General features: G+C 48.8%; 1 protein-coding gene across 4 annotated transcripts in view; it reads right to left on the bottom strand.

Moving 5' to 3' along the window:
- The window catches only part of Arfgap3 (ADP ribosylation factor GTPase activating protein 3), a 48,272-nt gene that overhangs the window by 14,860 nt on the left and 11,657 nt on the right, over positions 1-21,755 (bottom strand). For all 4 annotated transcript variants that reach the window (XM_060388939.1, XM_060388941.1, XM_060388940.1 and 1 more), the window contains exons 3-9: positions 19,256-19,328; positions 16,576-16,707; positions 14,865-14,948; positions 12,571-12,658; positions 9,936-9,995; positions 6,702-6,748; positions 5,599-5,738 (exon numbers count right to left, since the gene is read on the bottom strand). In XM_060388939.1, the coding sequence (XP_060244922.1) occupies positions 5,599-5,738; positions 6,702-6,748; positions 9,936-9,995; positions 12,571-12,658; positions 14,865-14,948; positions 16,576-16,707; positions 19,256-19,328 (624 nt within the window). The remainder of the gene's footprint in view (positions 1-5,598; positions 5,739-6,701; positions 6,749-9,935; positions 9,996-12,570; positions 12,659-14,864; positions 14,949-16,575; positions 16,708-19,255; positions 19,329-21,755) is intronic.

The following is a 21,755-nucleotide window of genomic DNA, read 5'->3' as shown; positions in this document are numbered from 1 at the left end:
AAGGTGTGGCAGGCACCCCACACTAATCTCCCTGTGTCCAGCCTCTTCAGCCACCTGACCACACAAAGGAGGGCGTGGGCGTGTCCCACAGCTCCTGTTTCACCTGGCTTCTGACTTTACCTCAAGCCCCAGCAGCACAGGCAGAGCCACTTCCCAACAGCTGAGCTAACCTGCCTCTGCCCAGGTCAGAAATAATGAAAAGAGAGAAATTCGAGTCGGACGCTTCACTCCTGTTGTAGAGAAAGTCTGTCTACACGGGTCTGAGCTGCCCCTGGCCTTCTGAGAGCTGAACAGGGAAATAACAATCTCAATCCATCTGGACTTAGTGTCTAAGTGTCACACAGCAAACTGTTATCAGTACTAACAGGAACAAGTCACACTGGCCAAGCACCTACTGTGTGCTGTCACACTGCTTGAACTCCTACTGTGCTCCAGGTACTGTTGTCAGGATTTCAATAAATGTCATCTAAGCTGTTCCTTGAAAGAACCAGCATTATACGGTGGACAACAATTCCAGCTAAAGTAGATAAAAAACACAGGAAGACAAGAGACACCAAAGAATACAGTTCACACAGAAACAAGACTCCACAGGAGACAGTCTATACAGAAACAAGACTCTACAGAAGAAAGTCCACATAAAACAAGCCTCTATAGAAGATACTCCCCACAGAAGCAATCACCACAGAAGACAGTCCACACAAAAACAACATCACTGAAGACTCCGTACAGAAAGAACACTCCATATGACACAGTCCACACAGAAACAGGACACCACAGAGGAAAGTCGACAGAACACCACAGAAGACAGTCCTCACAGTAACAACACATCACGGCAAACAATCCACACAGAAACAGGACATCACAGAAGATGGTCCACACAGAGCCAAGATTCCACAGCAGACCATCCACACAGATGCAAGACTCCACAGGAAACGACCACACAGAAACAATATCCACAGAAGGTAGATCACAGAACACCACAGAGGACAGTCCACACAACACCACAGAGGACAGTCCACGAAGAAGCAAGACTCCACAGGAGATAGTCCACACAGAAACAGTCACCACAGAAGATAGTCCACAGAACACCACAGAGAACAGTCCGCACAACACCACAGAGGACAGTCCACACAACACCACAGAGAACAGTCCGCACAACACCACAGAGGACAGTCCACACAACACCACAGAGGACAGTCCACACAACACCACAGAGGACAGTCCACACAACACCACAGAGGACAGTCCACACAACACCACAGAAGATAGTCCACAAAGAAGCAAGACTCTACAGGAGACAGTCCATACAGAAACAATCACCACAAAAGATAGTCTAGAGAACACCACAGAGGACACTCCACAGAACACCACAAAAGATAATCCACAAAGAAGCAAGACCCCACGGGAAACATTCACAAAAAAGCAAGAAGACAGTGCACACAAAAACAGAACATCACAGAAGATGGTCCATATAGAAAGAACACTCCATATTACACAGTCCACACAGAAAAAGGACAACACAGAGAAAAGTCGACAGAACACCACAAAAAACAGTCCTCACAGTAACACCACATCATGGGAAACAATCTACATAGAATCAGAACGTCTCGGAGGATGGTCTACCCAGAGCCAAGATTCCACAGAAGACAGTCCCCGAAGAAGCAAGACTCAACAGGAGATAGTCCACACAGAAACAATCACCACAGAAGATAGATCACAGAACATCACACAGAACAATCCACAGAATACCACAGAAGACAGTCCACGAAGAAGGAAGACTCCACAGGGGACAGTCCACACAGAAACAATCACCACAGAATATAGCCCAGAGAACACCGCAGAGGACAGTTCACAGACCACCACAGAGGACAGTTCACAGAACACCTCAGAAGACAGTCTACAAAGGAGCAAAACTCCACAGGAGACATCCACAGAAAAGCAACATATAACAGGAGAAAGTCCCTACAAAAAAAGAACATTACAGAAGATGTTCCACACAGAAAGAACACTCCATATGACACTATCCACACACAAACGAGACACCACAGAGGAAAGTCCACAGAACACCACAGAAAACAGTACTCACGGTTCCAAAACATCACAGGAAATAATCCATACAGAAAAAGGATATCACAGAAGATGGTTTATACAGAGCCAAGATTCCACAGAAAACAGTCCACACAGAAGCAAGACTACACAGGAGACAACCACAAAAATAAAACAAGATATAAAAGCAGATAGTCCACACAAAAGCAAGACTCTACAGAGGATACTTCACAAAAATGGCAGGCCACACAGAAACAGGACATCACAGCAGACAGACTACACAGAAACAGTACATTACAGGAAACAGTCCACACAGAAACAGGACTTTATAGGAGACATTCCACACAGAAACAAGTTCCGTAGAAGACACTCCACACAGAAACAAGACTCCATAGAAGACACTCCACACAAAACCAGAATATCACAGGAGACAGTCTATCCAGAAACTACCACCAGAGAAGACAGTATACACAGAAACAAGACTCCACAGAAGAAAGCCCACATAAAAACAAGACTCTATAGAGAATACTCCACACAGAAACAATCGCCACACAAGACAGTCCACACAAAAACAGGACATCACAGAAGATGGTCCACACAGAAAGAAGACTCTACAGGAGACAGTCTACACAGAAACAGGATTTCACATAAGATAGTCCACGCAGAAACAGAGAACCGCAGAAGACGGTCCCCACAGAAACAAGACTCCATGGAGGACAGTCCACACAAAAACAAGACTCTACGAAAGACAGTCCACACAGGTACAAGACTTTACAAGAGACAACCCACACAGAAACAAAGCTCCATGGAAGGTAGTCCACACAGAAAGAAGAATCCACAGGAGACAGTCCACACAGAAATAAGAGTCAGTGGAAGACAGCCCACACAAAGAGGAGACTCCACGGAAGACAGTCCACACAAAAACAAGACTCCACGAAAGACAGTCCACACAGAAATAAGACTTTACAAGAGACAGTCCACACAGAAACAAAACTTCATGGAAGATAGTCCACACAGAAACAAAACACCACAGGAGACAGTCCACACAGAAACAACCACCGCAGAAGACAGTCACCACAAAGAAACATCATTACAAAGAAACAACACTCCACAGAAGAAAGCCCACATGAAAACAAGGCTCTATAGAGGGTACTCCACACACAAACAATCGCCACAGAAGACAGTCCACACAAAAACAGGACATCATAGAAGACGGTTTACACAGAAAGAAGACGCCACAGGAGACAGTCCACACAGAAACAGGACTTCACATAAGATAGTCCACGCAGAAACAGAGAACCGCAGAAGACGGTCCCCACAGAAACAAGACTGCACGGAAGACAGTCCCCACAGACAGAGGACATCAAAGAAGACAGTCTACACAAAAACAGGACATCACCAAAGATGGTCCACACAGAAAGAAGACTCCATGGGAGAAAGTCTACACAGAAACAGGACTCTACGGAAGACAGTCCACACAGACACAGGGCATCACAGAAGACAGTCTACACAAAAACAGAACATCACAGATGATCCCCACAGAAAGAAGGTTCCACAGGAGACAGTTCACACAGAAACAAGACTCCACAGAAGACAGTCCACACAAAAACAGAGCACCACAGAAGACAGTTCACGCAGACACAGGACATCACAGAAGATGGTCCACACAGAAAGAAGACCCCACATGAGAAAGTCCACACAGAAAGGAGACTCCACAGAAGGTGGTCCACACAGGAACAAGGCTCCACATGAGGCGGCCCACATAAAACTGAGACACCATGGAAGACAATCCACACAGAAACAAGACTCACAGGAGATGGTCCACTCAGAAGCCGGACTCTATGGAAGGCAGTCCACACAGGAAAAAGACTCCACAAGAGATTGTCCACACAGAAAGAGGACTCCATGGAAGACAATCTATGCAGGAACAAGACTCCATGGAAGATCGTCCACACAGGAGGAAGACTGCATGGAAGATGGTACATTCTCCTATCTGGCCAGCAGCGGAACGGGCTGCTGGGTATGGCAACCTGAGTTGATACTTGAACCCCACATGGTCAACCCGGAGAAGCTGCTCCTGCACATTGTCCTCGGACCTCCACACATGCAGTATGTGAGTGCATGCATATGCAAATAAATAAACTTCGAAAAAGCAACAACAACAAAAACCCCAAGACCCCCAGGGTCATGCTGCCTTTCTCTCTGCACTGGCAGCACCCGTCTCCCTCCTTGGCCTCTAACTCTGTGATCTTCCTGTTGGACACTTCCTGTAGGGATAACCACACCCTGTGCAGTTTTGCATGTGGCTTCTTTCTTTGTGTAAACTTTCAAAGTACATCCGTGTATTCATTTTTTCATAGCTCAATTAGATTGCACTATGAGGACACACGCGTCTTTGGGGTTACATTGTGTGACGGTGTGCCTGCACAATCAATTGTTGATTGCTAGGTATCTGCTAGATCTTGGCATTGTTCTTTCTATGGTCCATCACCGGTCTTCTATTTTGTAAATATTCGTCTTTCTTCACTTGCCTATCCGTTGTAATAAAGAGCTGACTGCCAATATCTGGGCAGGAAGTGGAGGGCGGAACTTCCGGGAGAGAGAGAGGGACCCTGGGAGTAGAAAGCAAAGGCTGACAGGCAATGAGGTGACCAGCTGGCTGGCTGGCCGGAGCAGAGCATAGAGGTAGAGCTAGCGACATGGTGAGATGCAGGATTAGTTGGATTAAGTTAGAAAGCTGGCTGGGAGATTGCCCTAGCTAAAAGGCCTAAGCTTTAAATTATTAAAAAGCCTCTGTGTCATTATACCACTGCTATCATGTACTTTATTCATCACGAGACATTCAAGTTCCTTCTACCCTGCCAGTGAGGGCCTCAGGCTCTGGGATCACTCTCCTATACTCTAGGCAAGCGCTCTACAATTGAGCCTCATTGCTTCCCCATTGCTACCCACAAGATTACAATCGCTTGTGTCCTACCAGCGTGGCTGACGGTCTTTCTGTCCTGGGGAGAGACGGTGTGCCCTCCTGCATGCTAAGTCGGCCCAGTGGCTAGGTCTCAACCTTCCTAACGCTACACCCCTTTATCACACAGCTCCTCACATTGTGCTGACCCCCAACCATAAGGTTATTTTCATCGCTGCTTTAGAGCTGTAATTTTGCTACTGTTAGGAGCCATAATGTGAAAATCTGTATTTGCTCATGGTCTTAGGCGACCCCTGTGGAAGGTGGGAAGTGCTGGCTAGCCTGTCTCTTCTGCTGCAGTTGCCTTCCTGGGTAGGAGGTGGCATGCCACACGGTCTAGCTGCGCATTTCCCTGACATGGCGCCCATCTGCCCTTCCGGCCCAGGGCTCCTTCAGGGTCCACCAATGCTCTGCAGAGCCACCAGTCCTGTCTCTTCCAACCCACAGGCCAGTATGACATAATGTGTTGTGAAGCCATACCCTTCGTGGCACGCTCACCCAAAATACAAGGTGTTTGGAAAACAAAGCAGGTCAAGGCTCAGACAGCTCTGCTCCCTAGGCTGTGTTAGAGCAAGCAAAATTGAGCTCACATGGACTCTTCCTTGGGGGCTCCCCTGGCCAGGTCCTCCTGCTCCTTCCTCTTGTCCACCGCCTGGGCTTGCTTTTCGATCTCAGTGAAGGACGTATTTGTCAGCTTCTGGGCCCCCAGGCCTCCTTTTTTGGCTCCGAGCTGGAACACACGTAAGATTTTATTCCACTGAGGCAGTCAAAACCTGTAACGCAGCCGTGCGCTCTGAGGTCTGGGAGCTGGCCAGCCTGTGACAAGCATTTAGTCTCTCTGCTCTGGGAGGCTGGCAGTGTCCTTAGCCCACTACAGACCAGGGCACAGAATGAAGCTCGCGGGATTCACTTGATTCAGGGTGTTAGCCAAGACCGCCTAGTGAGGTAGCTGGAGTGGGTGAGGGGCGGAGTGGGAGAGTGGGGGAGCCTCCACCCCAACCCCTGCCTGCAGGAATGACACTGTAGGGCGTCGCTTTAGTGGAAAACTCTTCATAAAGTCTTCCTCTGGTCCTCACAGGACACGGATGGCTTGTAGCATCGCAAGCAGAAGGAAAACCAGGTTAAACATGCCTTCTAGAAAATACTAAATGTATATGGCACAGTGGCGCACGCCTGCAATCCCAGCACTCAGGGAGGCAGACTGTTGTGATTTGAGGCCAGCCTGGTCTACAAAGTGAGTCCAGGACAATCAAGGCTACACAGAGAAACCCTGTCTTGGAAAACCAACCAACCAAACAAGTGAAAACAAAACAGAAACAAAAACAAAAAAAGAAAAAAATACTAAGTATAACACTCCTCATTGAACAAAAAAAACAAAACGTTATCTTATGGCTCAAAATAAGTGAGAATTCTGCTCTGATTAGTGTGGGATGGCTCCTAATACAGTTAGTTAGTTTGTTTGTTTGTTTTGAGAGAGGGTCTTACTGTGTAGCCCTGGCCGGCCGCCTCTAATTTACAGAGATCTGCTTGCCTCTGACTCCCAAGGGCTGGGATTAAAGACATGTACCACCACACTGGCTTATGAAAGCAATGAATATATTCCAGTTTTTAAGAAAAGATCACAGGAGAAAGTGGATCTCTAGTTTGAGAGCCAAATTTCTGTGTATTTTTTTTTACATAACGTGATACTCACTCCTTTTTTTGCTTGATTTGGTTTCTTTTTTATAATGGATGAAACCTCTGCCAAGAAAATAAATAAATATGGTCAGATATGTAGAAATCCCACGTCACTTCTTTGTTCTAGTGGGTCGTATAAATAAGATGCCTTATTTATTTACTCTAGAACATTCAAGTCTCTGCGTGTTCTCAGGATGGGGTTTCCTCAGGGTACTGCCATATACCACCCCAACTCAGAGCAGACCCCTGTTCTCAGCATCATCCGAAAGGACCCGTCTGGGCTCATTCTGGGGGGGGGGGGTAGCAGTTAAACAGTGAGATGGCACGATGGGTAGAGGCGTTTACTGCCAAACCTAAGGACCTGAGTTCCATCCCGGGACCCATGTGGTGGACTCCTGCCAACTCTCCTCCAACCTCCACGCACATGCCATGCCATATACCCCACTCCACAAATAAAAGAATTTTTCAAAGGAATACTCTATTGAATCATATGCATCAAAAACTCCTAAAGCATGGCTGCCATTCAGGTGAGAAGGGGCCTGGGGGTCCTTCCTTTCTCTGTGTGACATGGCTTGATGTCCTTCTTTCAATACTTAACTGTCCTGCCCAGCAGAGGGGCCTCCTGCTCCTGTGGTTCCTTTTTCCCATTTTAGGTGTGTGGGTGTTTGCCTGAACGTATACCTGTGTACCGTCTGCGTGCCTGGCGCTCACGGGGGTCAGTGGAAGGCATCAGACCCCCTGAGACTAGTGTTACAGATGGGTGTGAGCTACCATCTCTCATCCGGGGAACTGCACCCGGCTTCTCTGCAGGAGCAGCCAGTGCTCTTCAGCACTGTGCCAGCAATCCAGCTCCTGTCCCTTTGGCTCCTGTTCCAGATGACTTCTCTGCTGCCTGTGGCTTCCCGGCTTCTGTTGCTGCCTGGAGCCTTGTGTGCTGTGCTGTCCTCGGCCTAAAGGAGCCCCACCCAGGCACGTGCCATCTAAATTTCCACCAGCCTTTGGGCTCCGGCTACGTTCTGTGATAATTTCAGTGACTTTTGTCATTTGCCAGGGGATGAGCGCATGAGCCTAGCACCCTGTCAACTTCAACCCTCTGATCACACCAATGTGGTTAAAGACACAGCTCCCAGGCCCTAACTTGGACAGACTCCATTCCTTTTGTGCAGTCTTATCAAGTTGAAGAGGTGACTGCACTCTCTGGGGGCGGGGCAGGGGAGCCCCCAGAGCTGTGCTTGGGTATACCAGGTCATGGCCTGATTTGACAAGCCCCACTCCTGTTAAGAATCTGACTACCAGGTAATGATCGCGCCCTGTCTTTTGTTCTCTTTAAAAAAAAAAAAAAAAAAAAAAAAGATTCTGGTGCTAGGGAATGAACACAGGACCTCAGGAGTACTAACAAGCAAGCACCCTACTGCTCAGCTATGTCCATGGTTTTAATTTTCTTTGTATGTTATCATTATTCCATTAGTAGTTTTGTTGCTAGGGTTAGACCACAGGGCCTTATGCATGTTAGGCAAGTGCTCTGTCACCGAGTTATGAAGACACATTCTTGTTATCATCCTCACCACCACCATCACCTTCATTACCATCACCACCACCGGCACTACCACCAGCACCAGCCCCGCTACTATCACCACCAACATCACCACTATCGTCACCACCCTCATCCTCATCACCACTGTTAGCTCTCAAGGTCTCGGGCTGTCCATCTGTCTAGAAATGAGCTCAAACTGGACTATAGGAGGTTTTTGGGTGGTCAGATAAAAGCCGGCATTCAACTGATTCCCATCTGCCAAAAGGAGTCGTGTGCCTTGCCTGTGGCAAAAGGTTCACATGGCTCCATTGACATAAACCTGTGCTTGCATCCCGAAGCCCATGTGGGCCCTCAGGCTTCCTCAAGTCTCTCAAGTGCTTGTTTACATTTCAAACCCCTCCCCAGTGTCCCCTCAGATCCCTGCTGTCTTTATTATTCCCATCCCCGGTTTCTATATAAACTAGCTCTGGCTTTCATCCGGCTCTCTCCCTAGGCACTGTTTCTCCCTTCTCTTGCAGACAGCCCTGGCCATGTCCAGTCTGATTCTTTTTCTCTCTGCTCTGTTCTCTTCCAGGTGCCTCTGAGGTTCTCTCACTCTTATTCACACTAAAAACCTTTCCCTTAAGCAAACCACAGAGTGGTCTTGCTGGCCGTTCTTTACTGCTCCCCTTGCATATAACCATCACCACCACCACCGTCACCATCGTTCTCATACCATTATCCTCACGACCGTCACCAATGCTTTGTGGTGCTGGCAATCAATCCCTGGGCTGCAGCTGTAGACAAGTGCTCTACCACTGAGGAATAGCATCAGAAACAGGAAAATGGCCCAGCACTGAGTGATAGCTAACGCCTGGGCTGGGCTTAAACACAACCCTGAGACAAGACGAGCTTCCTGTCATTCAGTAGCTGCCTCTTTTCCACTAAGATCTCCACATCAGTAGTTTCTAAGTTTCACAAAAATACACGCTTTATAGAGTTTCTTTAAAACGTCACTTCCTGTATCATTTTCAACAGGCGGTTATAGAATCTGGGCTTAGGTTATGTTTTAGTGACCTGGGAAGAATAAAATCTTGGGCTTGGGGGAAGAGCTCAGTGGTAGAGCCCTTACTACACCTGCCTAATATACATGCCACTCGAACATGAACACACACACCACACACACTGAACACACCACACACACACACACACACACACGCGCGCCTCCATGGTGGGAAAACCCTCCACTGTCCCCCTGAGGAAGAGCCTAGCGCTAGATGTCACATGTGAAAAGGGTAGCCACAGGGAGCTCTCTATTTGCACTGCTCTGTTTTAGACTCCTCATTCACCTGCCTCCTGTAGCATCTCCTCACTCTGAGGAGCGTGACACATGATGAAAATGACCGGAAGGTTTGGTTGTTCTCCATCAATGTGGCTACTTTCTAATATATAAAAACGTAAGGCGTGGCCATATCTGATTATAGTCGCTTAAAAACAAGGCACTGGCTTTGAGGTTCAGAACAAGAAGAAGGTGCTGAGTTCCTGATGAGGGTAGGCTCTGACCTCAGCTTAGTGTGGGCATGTTTGTGAATCAGCGAGGTACATGGCCACGATGGCTAAACAGAACAGCAGCTTGTCCTGATAACACTCACTAACGGCTTCAGTCACAATGTTGGATCACTCTGAGAACCGAGACAGAGACAGAACTCAAAGGCGGACGAAGGGTCAGCACGTTACCTAGTGTAGCCTTCCCCGGGGCGTTCAGACCTTCCACACTTGGCCCTTGCTCTGGCCCACCTGAAAACGCAAAACGCTGATGTTAGTGCAGAAAACATTCTTGGCAAATTTGCCTTTGAGGGTGGGATAGTTCACGTTGCTCGGGCCTATCTTTCTCGCCTGGCTATGCAATCACCTTGCTTTTCAGCTCCATGATCTATTTCACAATGTTTTGTGGTGCCCATGCCAAGCTGGTACCCTATCACTGAGCTACATCCTTATCATCATTTAAAGGCAGGGTTTCACTATTAAACCAGCCTGCTCCGAACTCATAGATATGCTTGCCTCTGCCTCGGGGGCGCTGGGATTAAAGGAGTAAAGATGTACACCGCCATGTGGCCCTTCATGTATTTTAATTTTAATTTTGTGTGTTGAGACAGGGTTTCTCTGTGTAGCCCTGGCTGTCCTAGAACTCACTCTGTAGACCAGGCTGGCCTTGGACTCACACATCTGCCTGCCTCTGCCTCCCTAGTGCTGGGATTAAAGGTGTTGGCCACCATACCAATCTTCATTTTTTAAAATATATATTTTTTTCTTTTCAGTTGACATATAATAGTCGTATGTATTTACAGGACACACTGTGACATTTCAACACGTGTACAGCCATGTCTCCTAGCATACACTGTCACCGCTCTCTGTGAGGCACCTCTGAGAGCTCTCCGCTCTTAGAGCATCAGTACTGACAGCTACAGTTGTCTGAAACTGCTGGAAAGCTGGCAGTTAGTCCCCTACCCAACTAGACCCCTGGCTCTGTGATCACCCTCCTCCCCACAAGCCCCTCCCTGTCATTAACGGTTTGACAAGCACTGTAGGGGCCGGGCTCCTTGGTGTCCTCCTGCAGGCCCAGACCTCAGGAGGTGGAGGGGGGACAGTCAGAGGTTCACACCCATCCTCAGCTATAGAGCAAGCATGAGGCAGCCTGGGCTACAGAGACCCCATCTTTAAAAAAAAAAAAAAAAAAAAAAAAGAAAAAAGAAAAGACAAGAAAAGTTCATTAAAATACCAATGCATGTTTAAAAAAATGGTTTTATAGAATGAAAATGAATGGTCTTTTCAACTGATACCATTCACCATTCTACCTCTTAATTGTTTTGGACAGGGTTTCATATAGCTCGGGCTGGTCTTGAGATCCCTATGTAGCCAAGGATGACGCTGAAGCCTGATTTTCCTGCCTTTAACCCCAGGGCTAAGACTGGAGGTGTGTGCCACCACCCTGGCCTCGGAATTCTACCTTGTCATTTGGTGGTTTACAATGAGGCGCTGAGTTACCGAGGGCACGAGGACTACACAGCTCCCCTCCACTGGAACTCGTGTCACATGCAACCCACGGGACACAGCAATCTCCAGAACAGGGTGTAATGTGCTAGGCAGGAGGCAAAGTACAGAAGACAGCTATGCTGGGCGTGGCCAATGGCTGGGCGTGGCCAATGGCTGCATCTGAAGCTGCACCCCAAGGAGAAAGCAGGGCAGGGCTGGGGGAAGATGCCAGGCTGGATTCCTGTCTTCCTCCAAGGCACCTTAATCACCGGGTGTGAAAATGAAATCCACAGGTGTAAGCCATAGGTAAAAGGCAACCATGCTGGGGTTAGAGGTCTACCCCTGGACCGCCCACACCTCTCCCAGGAAACAGAAATCCGCACCGTGGCTTGGGGAGCTGCTCTTTCCTGCCACGTCAGACAGCACTGACTTTAATCCTTGAAGCAGAATCCATTTCAGACATTGCCTTCCTGTGTCCCCAACCCAAAGGCTGGTCCTGAGCCTCCATAAGCCAGTATGTCTATCCTGGTCCTCACACCCCAAGTTCACTGCTTGGCTGTCGAAGTATATTTGTGGTTAATTTACTAGAACATTCAGGCGGATGAAAGATGCTCAGCTTTAAAACAGAAGGGGCAGCTACACACACTACCTCGGTCATCTCTAATGCATAAGTGATTGACCACATGTTTACAGTAGACAGCCAGGCGCGGTGGTGCACGCCTGGAATCCCACACTCAGAAGGCAGAGGCAGAAGATCAGGAGTTCAGTCATCCCCAGAGATCTAGTGACTTTTCAAACAGTCCGGGTTACCTGCGATGATGCCTCAAAAAAACAAAAAACAAAAGAACACAGCACATCCACAAACAAATAAGGTTCTACCGAGCATGTGTGACTTGGTAACTATGACGTATTGTACTTAGTCACCAGTGTTAAAACTGAGATCTTACCAGGCATGGTGGCGCAGGCCTTTAATCTCAGCACTCCCAAGGCAGAGGCAGATGGATCACTGCGAATTCAAGGCCTGTCTGGCCTACACAGAGTTCCAGGCCAGCCAGGGCTACACAGTGAGACCTTGTTTTAAAAAACTTAAAAAAAAAAAAGAACCCTGAAATCTTGCTTTCTAATTATAAGAGTCCACACTTGAATACTGTATCAAAACAGAGACTTCAGAGACTTTTAATCCAGTTGCCCTATTCCCTAGTTACCATCTGGGCGGGAGCCTTCTATGATGTCTTCTGAGTCCACGGGATAACACGAGAGGGTTTCTATCGTAACTTATACAGTTTCACCTTGGCCACTAGACCACAGAACAGCGTTCTAGGATGACTCACGGACCCACCTTCATTCTTTTCTGGGGAGGTTTCCAAGCCCCACGGTGTTGGAGGGGCTGGCTCTGGCTGTACCGATGCCCGCATGGCACCACTGCCCTGCAGCGGGTGAGAGAAAGCATTAGCAGGATGGCAAGGATTCGCCACTACAGCAAACCGCATGGGCGGGGGGCGGCAGTGCAGGGCCCTCTGAGCATGTCCTCAGTCCTGCCTCACCGCTCAAAGGTCTCACTTTCCCATCTTCTTCTTTTTTCTTTCTTTTTCTTTTGAGACAGAATCTCATGAATCCCAGACTGGCCTAGAACTTAGCACTGTGGTAGAAGATGATCCTGAACTTCTGATTTTTCTTTCCTCCTTTCAGGGATTACAGATGTGCAAGACAGCACCTAGTTTATGTAGCGCTGGGGACAGAACCCAGGGCTGTGGGCTTGCTCTAGCAAGCGCTCTACCAATTGAGCTGCGTTCCCAGCCTCCTCCCTTCTAGGGTTTAAATTTTGGAATTTTTGTTGTTGTTTTGAGACAAGGTCTCACTATGTAGCCTTGGTCAGCCTCAAATTCACATTATAGACCAGGCTGGCCTCTAACTCACAGAGACCTTTGCTTCCTGAGTGCTGGGATTAAAGAAAGGTGTGTACCACAATAACCAGCAGGGCTAATTTCAGATTAAACAAAACTGATCCAGAACATACAGATCATACAGAACATTTCTGTTTACCTAGTCTCCTCTGTCATTCAGCACCCCATAGGCACGGAAGGCTCTCCAGGGCTCCAGCCTTCTTCCTCTTGGGGCTCTGGGGCCCAGCAAGGAGCTCTTAACGCCTCTACAGCTTGTGATCATTTCTCAAAGGTGCTGTTGCGTGCAGCCTGGTTCTTTCCTTGCCTGTGTCAACATGACTCAACACTGGAGATGGGGGCTCTGACCCTCATAATTTGCCAGTTTCCTTCCTTTCCAGTCTTGGGAGGTGCTTCCTGGCCCAATCTGCACTTGAGGAGAGGCCAGCTGATCTCCACACAGCTTAGGGTCCTTAAAGGGGATAAAGGGACCCCAGTTCCTCTGGCCACAAGGAACAAGGCACAAGACTGGCTTGTGCCTCATTCAGCAGTAGCGAATGAGTCTTGCTTTGCTGTCTGTTTCCATCAGTGTCCAAATGTTGACCAGGCCCAGGAGCAACTAGGCCAGCCACCCAGCATATGACCTACAAACCTGTACCACGTAAACTTCCCCTGAGAAGCTGGTCGTCTTGGGTGTGTGTTACCATGACAGGTGACAGACGTGCAGCTAACAAAACTGACATCATTTAGAAACTGGGCAAGTAGCAGCCCCTCCCCAGAGGAGTCAGGGAGAACAGAGAACACAGCCTGAAGTCTGCGGGGTTGCTTCCCAGGCCCTGTCAGCATTTTGGGTTTTGCAGGCACTGCCCTCTCTTAGCAAAGTGACTTGAGGAAAACCCACAGAAGCCTGTGGACGGGTGTCACTGTTGCTATGTAACCACTTACGCCATCTCTGGAACACTTACTGTTACCGCTTTGGCTTCTAAGTATTTTTACTTGTGCCATTTAATCTCCACGGTAGCCTTCATATATGTAGCATGTACACCATGAAATCAGGACTCTAAGACTTAACCCCCAGTGATGACTGTCTTTATTTTTCCGTCACCAAGCTCTGAGCTGGCTGAGAAAGAACAGCGGTGGAACAATGTCTCAGCTTCCCCAGAGCTAGGTACAAGGGTGACCACGTTGCAGCCAGCGAGATAGGAGCAGCACTGTGAATATAATTTCTGGACTGTCTCTGAAATGGGATGGGGCCCTTGCTTTCCTGAACATGCACTCCCTCCTCTGAGCTGTGAAAGGGTGTACTCCTGGGCCCCATGATAGACCCGAGCCAGAAGCTTTGAGTGGAGAACAGCACCAGAAACTTGTCGGGCCCTGCATAGTCTGCCCCCAGATGAATGGCTGATGCTAAGGACAGCCTTACCCTGGGTTCCTTACGACGGTAGCTTAGCCTGTGTCTTCCTGAAACATCTCTAATGCATGCATGCTGCAACTTTCAGAATGAGCACATTTTAAACCTATGTGACACAGGGCCAGATGGCTCGGTGCTTAAGAGCTCACAATGCTCTTGCAGAGGACCCAAGTTCAGGTCCCAGTACCCAGGTAGGGTGGCTCACAGCTGCCTGTAACTCCAGTTTGCAAGGATCTAACTCCCTCTTCTGGACTCCATGAGCACTGCAGTCATATGCACATACCCTCACACATACATACATATACTTTAAATGAAACCTTGAGAACAAAGCAGTAGGCTTACCTCCACAGATGAGTGAGAAGCAAAAAAGTCTTCCTCCTTTGGAGGAGGAGACACAGGTGGGGCTGCACAGCTGTCAAGCCACAGCTGGAAGGAAAACAAAGCAGAGCTTAGCAGAGAGTTGGCCTCGGCTCTCCATTCTCCTCTGGATGGAGCTCAGGCACCGCGTCTAGTCCCTCACCCACGACATCAGAGAGTGAGTGTTCATAAAGGGCCCTGAGCACACTGTGGAAAGAAGCGATCACTCCAGAAAGCCCCACACCCCCAGGAAGTCAAAGACCTTAGCTCCTGAAACACGTTCAGAAGTTAAGTGTAGGTTCTAAATCACAGCAACCTGGCCCAGCCTGGATTCCACACCGAGTTTCCCTCCTCACTGAAGCTGCTTGTGACCTCAACTCAGCACACTCCTGAGGTTTTCAATCCATCTCCAGGCCCGTGGCAAAACAAGCTGTGAAAGGCATCCTCCCGGGCGAGGCTGGAAGCAGGCCCACTGTCCTGTGCTCGGAGGAGTGGCTCTCCTGTCCCCCTCAGGGGCCCCTCAGGGGTTGCCCTCCTCACAGCAGTGCTTTTTACTCTGCTGATGGTTTCCACGTTAAACATGGCCCCAGGGGTAGGGCTGGACAGCTGCCTGGAGTTCCCAGGCTCTGGAGGGCTTTGCACCTTCCTGTTCAGGCCCGACCTGTGTATGGTCAATGCTCACATGTCACTAACACATATCAAACAAGGCTGGCAATTAACTAACTCATTCTTTGGAACACGACATTGCAGCCCCAGGTCTTTCTCATACTAGGCAACAAGCACTCTGTGACTGAGCTTACACCCACTAAATAAGGTTCTCCTTCTATTTGCTGATCGAATGACTTTTATTTTCAAGACCCTGACTGGCAACCAGGATCCTAGCTCTGAGCTACCCTGTTCGCTTATTTTTGCTGGGCTCCAGCTTGGATTGCTCCTGCCTCTGCCTCCTGAGTGTTGGGATTCCATGTGCCAGCCCGCACACCTCGTATCGAAATGAGGCATCTTTAACTGGGAACACACATTAAGCAAATTATACATTGATTAGTTGACGGAAACACGAGCTGTGTGAAGGAGGCTGGAAGGAACCTCACGTCTCCTGCAGTCATCCTCAGTGTCCATGCGTGCTGACGGCTGGGATGAGCTACAGAAGGACTGTTCCTTGTCTAAAACCCGGGTCACTGGCAGAGCTGGGGCAGCCTGGGGCCAGGGTCTTGGGGGAACCTCAACTCTTAACTTGAGAACTCAACTCTTACGCCCTAAAGGGCTATGGTTATCAGTGCTAGGCTGCTGTGTGCTCTGTCTGTGACACCATTGTGCAACATGGCTTGACTAGCTTCCTGCTGACTTTGTCAAACTGTGTGACAGCTTTCTGCTGAGTCTGTCACATGGGACCCCCGCCCCCCCCCTCCTGCAAACTGTATATAAGAGGCTGCACTTCTTAACAAACTTGCTTCGCCTAAGACAGCTTGTGCAAGACCTCCTGAGCCCAGCTTTCCTAGCTTCTTTATCTCCTCAATTCCTGGCCCTCCTGCCTTGGACTCTGTCACCGCAGAACAACCTGCTGGTCTGGATCACATGTGACTTGAGCAGAGCCTTGCTACGACAGGGCCCACCATACCCTGCCTCCTCCCGGGAGACTTCAGAGAGATGGTGGGAAAATGCGCTTAGCGACTGAACTTCCCCTAAAGAAACTCACATCGGTGCCGTGCTTCCGGGTGGCCTGGGTGGCCAGGGCCTTGACTTTCTCCCTGTAGAGCTGGGCTGCGCGACTGTTGTATTTGGCGTTGGTGTCATTGGTGGCACACCCGTGTTGGTGAAAGAAGGAAGACTACAGAGGAAAGCAGGCAGATTAACCAGAAGCATCGCAACCTCTGACCTCATGATTGAAATGCTACCGAATGAGGGACTTCAAAGGACAAGGGAAAATGAAAGTAATTAGACATCACCAAAGTTCTAAAATAGATTGTCCTCACAAGAAGGAATCCCTCAGACTAACAAGATGGCTCAGCAGGTGCCTGCCGCAGAGCCTGACAACCTGAGTTCAATCCTCAGGACCCACGTGGCGGGAAGAAAGATTTAACTCCTGTAAGCTGTCCTTTGACCTCTACATGTGAGCCATGGCATGTGGGCACCACACACAAAAAGACAAATGTAATAAAAAATTTAAAAAGAGAATCCCTTCAAACAGAGTGACACTGTTTTTATATTTAAAGTTATGGATGGATGGATGGAGGGATGGATGGATGGAAGGAAGGAAGGATGGATGGATGGATGGATGGATGGATGGATGGATGGAGGAAGGAAGGAAGGATGGATGGATGGATGGAGGAAGGGAGGGAGGAAGGGAGGGAGGGATGGATGGATGGATGGATGGATGGATGGTTGGGGGTACATGTGGAGGTCATCTGACAACTTGGAGTACTTTGTTGTCTCCTCCTAGAAAGTGGGTTCCAGGTATGGAAGTCAGGTCATCTGGCTTGACAGCAAGCTGAACCATTTCAGGTTCTAACATCAACATTTTGGTAAAACCAGACACAAGACTAGACATGAAAATGAGGTCAGTACCCTTTGTATCTCCACCAAACTATCTCTGTCAACTTGTGGGTTATTTTGAGGAGGATTTTCCTGGTGAGGGACAGAGTCTGACTATGGATCTCTGTGAGTATAGACCAGTCTGGACTATACAACAAGTTCGAGGACAGCCAGGGCTGCAGAGGCTCAAATGAAAAACAAAGCGGGACAAACATGGTGCCTTAGAGAATGGATGACAAGTCTTTGTACTGTGATGGCCAGACTCTCCACACACAGAATCATGTGCTGTGTCTTCCTTTTCTTTCTTTCTTTCTTTCTTTCTTTCTTTCTTTCTTTCTTTCTTTCTTTCTTTCTTTCTTCTTTCTTTTCTTTGTTTCTTTTCCATTCTTTCTCTTTCTCTCTTCTTTCTTTTCTTTTCTTTCTTTCTTCCTTTCTTTCCTTCCTTCCTTCTTTCTTTCTTTCCTTCTTTCTCTCTCTCTCTCTCTCTCTCTCTCTCTCTTTCTTTCTTTCTTTCTTTGACATAGTTTCTCTGTTTAGCCCTGGCTGTCTAGCTGTCCTGGACTCGCTTTGAAGACCAGGCTGGCCTCAAACTCAGAGATCCACCTACCTGCTTCTGCCTCCCAGGTGCTGGGATTAAAGACATGCCACCATCATTTGGTTACAGAACCATGTTTCTTAGCACTTAATTTCTTTCATTAGGAAATACAGAACCCAATATAACTTTGAAATAATCCACAACTTTGTTTTTTCTTTTTGGGGGGATGATAATGAAAATAATTGAGAAATGCTGATCAAGGCAGTTTTACATTTTGTAAGTGGCTATTTTAGATTGAGAATTTTGATTTTAAATATTTAAGGCTAGGCATAATTTTTGAGATATATACTATTATTATTTTGTTTTCTTTCTTCTTTTTTAGACAGACTCTCACCATATAGTTCTGGCTGTCCTGGAACTCCCTATGTAGACCAGGCTGGCCTCAAACTCACAGAGACCTTCCTGTCCCTGCCTGCTGGGTTGCCAGGGTAACAGGCGTGGCCACCACATGTGACCACATATGATTTCTCACACCTGGCTTAACAGCACCTCTGAAACAGCTCCAGTCACCGATCCTTATCATTTGGAAACAAATGGTGTCAGTGTCTCAAAAGGTTTTTCTTTTTGTTCTTTGACAACTTTATAGACGTGTTTATTGTGGTCTGGTCATTTTCACACTCTGTTCCACTGTCTTACCACCTCAGTGCTCGTCCCCAACAAGTCCCCTTCTTTCTTGTCTTCTGTTGGGCTTGCTTTCTTGTGTGACCCACTGAGCCTAGTTAGGGGTGCTTGCACAGCAAGGGTGGAGGACCTTTACTGGAGCCTGTCACAACTATCCTGTGGCTACACCACTGAAAAAAAAAACGACCCTCCTCCCATACACACACACTAGCCTCACTGAATAGCTTGCTGGTCTACCACTTGAAAGACCTGATTCTCTCTAATTACTGTAAATATTCACAATCCAGTGTAAGCACAGAGGACACCCCTTCAAGGATAAAAACCTTCTTTTGACTTTAAGCATGGCCGTTCTTCCACATCCTCACCTGCTTACAGTTTCCCTAGAGCACTCACACTCTGTTATTTCCTTGTTAACCTGTTTGTTCAGCTGTGTTCTGACCCTAGGGTGAGCGGGGCTCCTCTGATACCCAGCACCAAGCAACAGGCACTCAATGGGTTTCTGACCAAACACGCCCTCGGTGCTTCTGCCCACTGAGCCTGCTTTCTGTCCCCCGCCCGAGATGAGCCTCCCAAACACAGCAGCTGAACCTCCGGAAGGAAGAGGAAAGGGCACGTCTGGGGGACTTACAGCATTGGCGTTCCCTCCGACCTGCATGCAGCGAAGCTGAAACCAAGACCAGTTTGAATCCAGCTCTGTGGATCTGGGAGGAGAAAAAGATGCCGCGATGTGAAACTCTGCCTCTCTGGCGGCAAACTGCTAGCTAAGGTCTCGGCCTGCTTCCTCCAGCATTGGGATTTAGGGGCTTCTGTGTAGGCAGGCACAGTGCTGCGCGCCCGCAGGCCCTGTGACCCTCACGCCTGGCAGGCGGAGGCAGAGCCTTGCCAGAGTTTCTTGTGACCCCCAAAAAAACCCCAAGGGTCTTGAGCGCCCTAGAGCTCAGGGTGGGGGGCACTGTGGCTGCCAGGCGGGTGCTTTACCTGCATGTGTGTCTGTGCACCATGAGCATGCCTGGCTCTTCAGAGACCAGGAGAGGGAGTCTGATCCTCCAGAGCTACACACAGTTGTGAGACTCCACACGGGGGTTGGGAACCACACCTGGGTCCTCTAGAAGACGGGCAAGTGTTCTTAACCACGGGGCCATCTCTCCGTCCCCTTCTCTGTCCCTTTGCAATTTATTTTTATTTATGTATGTCTGTGTCACATATATGCCTGTGGATCCCCTGGAGATGGGGTCACCGGTGCTTGAGCCACCTGACGTTAACGTGGGTGCTGGGAACCGAACCTGGGTCTTCTGCAAGAGGAGCAAGTGCTCTTAATGGCTCAGCCAGCTCCTTTAAGCAGGGCTCTTAAACTGAGCAGATAGGAATTCCCTTGGAACCCTGGACTTCCCACGACAAAAGATGCCGCTGGCGGAGAACTCAGCACGCCCTGGCAGGAGCCTAGGGCAGCACCCACTCGCCCAGGAAGAGTGGCTGCCCTGCTGCTCCTATGAAAGCTGAGCGCTGAGAAAAAAATTGCTCTTGCTAACCAACGAGGTAACAAGAGGGTGGCCTGTGAGGTAAGGAGGCAGTGGCCTCCTCGCTTCACTAATGGCCACTGAACACAGCTACTGAAGACAGTAAGTAGCAGACTTCAGAATCTGTGCTGGAATGGCTGTCCCTAAGCTAACTGAGACTTCCCATGATCAGTGTGTCAGAGGGAAGGAAAGACATGATGATGGATGCAAGGCAGGCACGAGAAGTGCTGTGGTAGGCCATTTGCTCCCAGCGTGCTTCCTTCAAGGCCGACTGTCCACTTCCATGCTGGTGTCATGCCAAGGCTCTTCCCTTGAGTCCCTTGAGCAGGCATCTGGCTGACTCTGAGCAGAGCTGTGCATAGCTCTGCCCTAGGTGCTGGGCGGGGCCAGGGCAGTCCCAGCCATGGCTGAGCGCTGGGCATCATGCTGCTGTGTGTATGCACATACTCCTAACTTGAGTCGCTGGCTGCCCACCAAGGACAGTTCTGAAATTACTTTCTCCTTTGTAAAAATCGCTATCTTGATATTCAACCTAAAAACATGAGCTCCCCTTGGTTAGACATACCAACCATGACACACTGTTCGTGGTGATCAGGAGCGAGAGCTATGGCTGTGCGTTCTCTGTGCTCATCTGTGTGCATGTGTGTGGCTGGCGGCCAAGGAAGAAAGGGACCCAGATCAAGAGAGTCCATGCCTCACTCGCATAATTGGGGGCTGCTTAGACTTTTTTCCAGCGAGCATTTGTATGCTTCTTTTTCTAATTTTTTTAATTTTTATTTTTTATATTAATTAGTTTATTCACTTTGTATCCCAGCTGTAGCCCCCTCCCTCATTCCCTCCCAACCCCATCCTCCCTCCCTTATCTCCTCCCAAGCCCCTCTCCAAGTCCACTGATAAGGGAGGTCCTCTTCCTCTTCCATCTGACCCTAGCCTAGCAGGTCTTTTGAGCTGGGTCTTTTGAGGTTGCTTTGGATTTGGGACTTTGTGTGCCTCCCTCTGCCTCCCCGGGGCTGGGATTTCTTTCATGTGCCACCATGCCAGGCTTGTTTGTCTGCTTGTTTGATTTTGAGACAGGTTCTCTTTATGTAGTCCTGACTGGCCTGGACTTCACTAGGTAGCCTTGAACTCAGTAGTGACTGTCCCAGGTAACACGTGCCCTTGGCCTAGGCAAGCTGTGCACAGCCTAGGCAACTGCCCTTTGGCTCAGCACTTTTCAGCTGTTATTTTTTGATTCATCCATAACTGTGTGACTCACCCATTTATGACTTTTAAAAGGCACACGTTTGAACCCCCACAGGCCTAACAGAAGAACCAGCTCTCCAGGCTCCGGGCCAGACCTCCTATCTGGTTTCCTGGAACTCTGTGTATGTGGACATATGCCTTAGAGGTGAACAAGAGGACATGGCAGCAGATAAGGAGGGGACCTGGAAAGGAGAACAGGACAGACCAGCACCAAGCATCGGGAGGGGCGGCTGTGGGGCACCTCACGTCCGGCCTTCCTCTGCTCTGGACTGGGTGTGGCACTGTGTATGAACGGGCTAAAGAGCAGTCTGGGGAAAACATTCTCAAAAGTGAAGCTGGAAGCCAAGCGGAGGTGGGGTGGTGCTGGTG

Source organism: Meriones unguiculatus, chromosome 8 (genome assembly GCF_030254825.1).
Source record: "Meriones unguiculatus strain TT.TT164.6M chromosome 8, Bangor_MerUng_6.1, whole genome shotgun sequence".
Taxonomy (NCBI): Eukaryota; Metazoa; Chordata; class Mammalia; order Rodentia; family Muridae; genus Meriones; species Meriones unguiculatus.
Note: the sequence above shows the minus strand (reverse complement) of the source record. Positions and strands in the feature narration are given on the sequence as shown.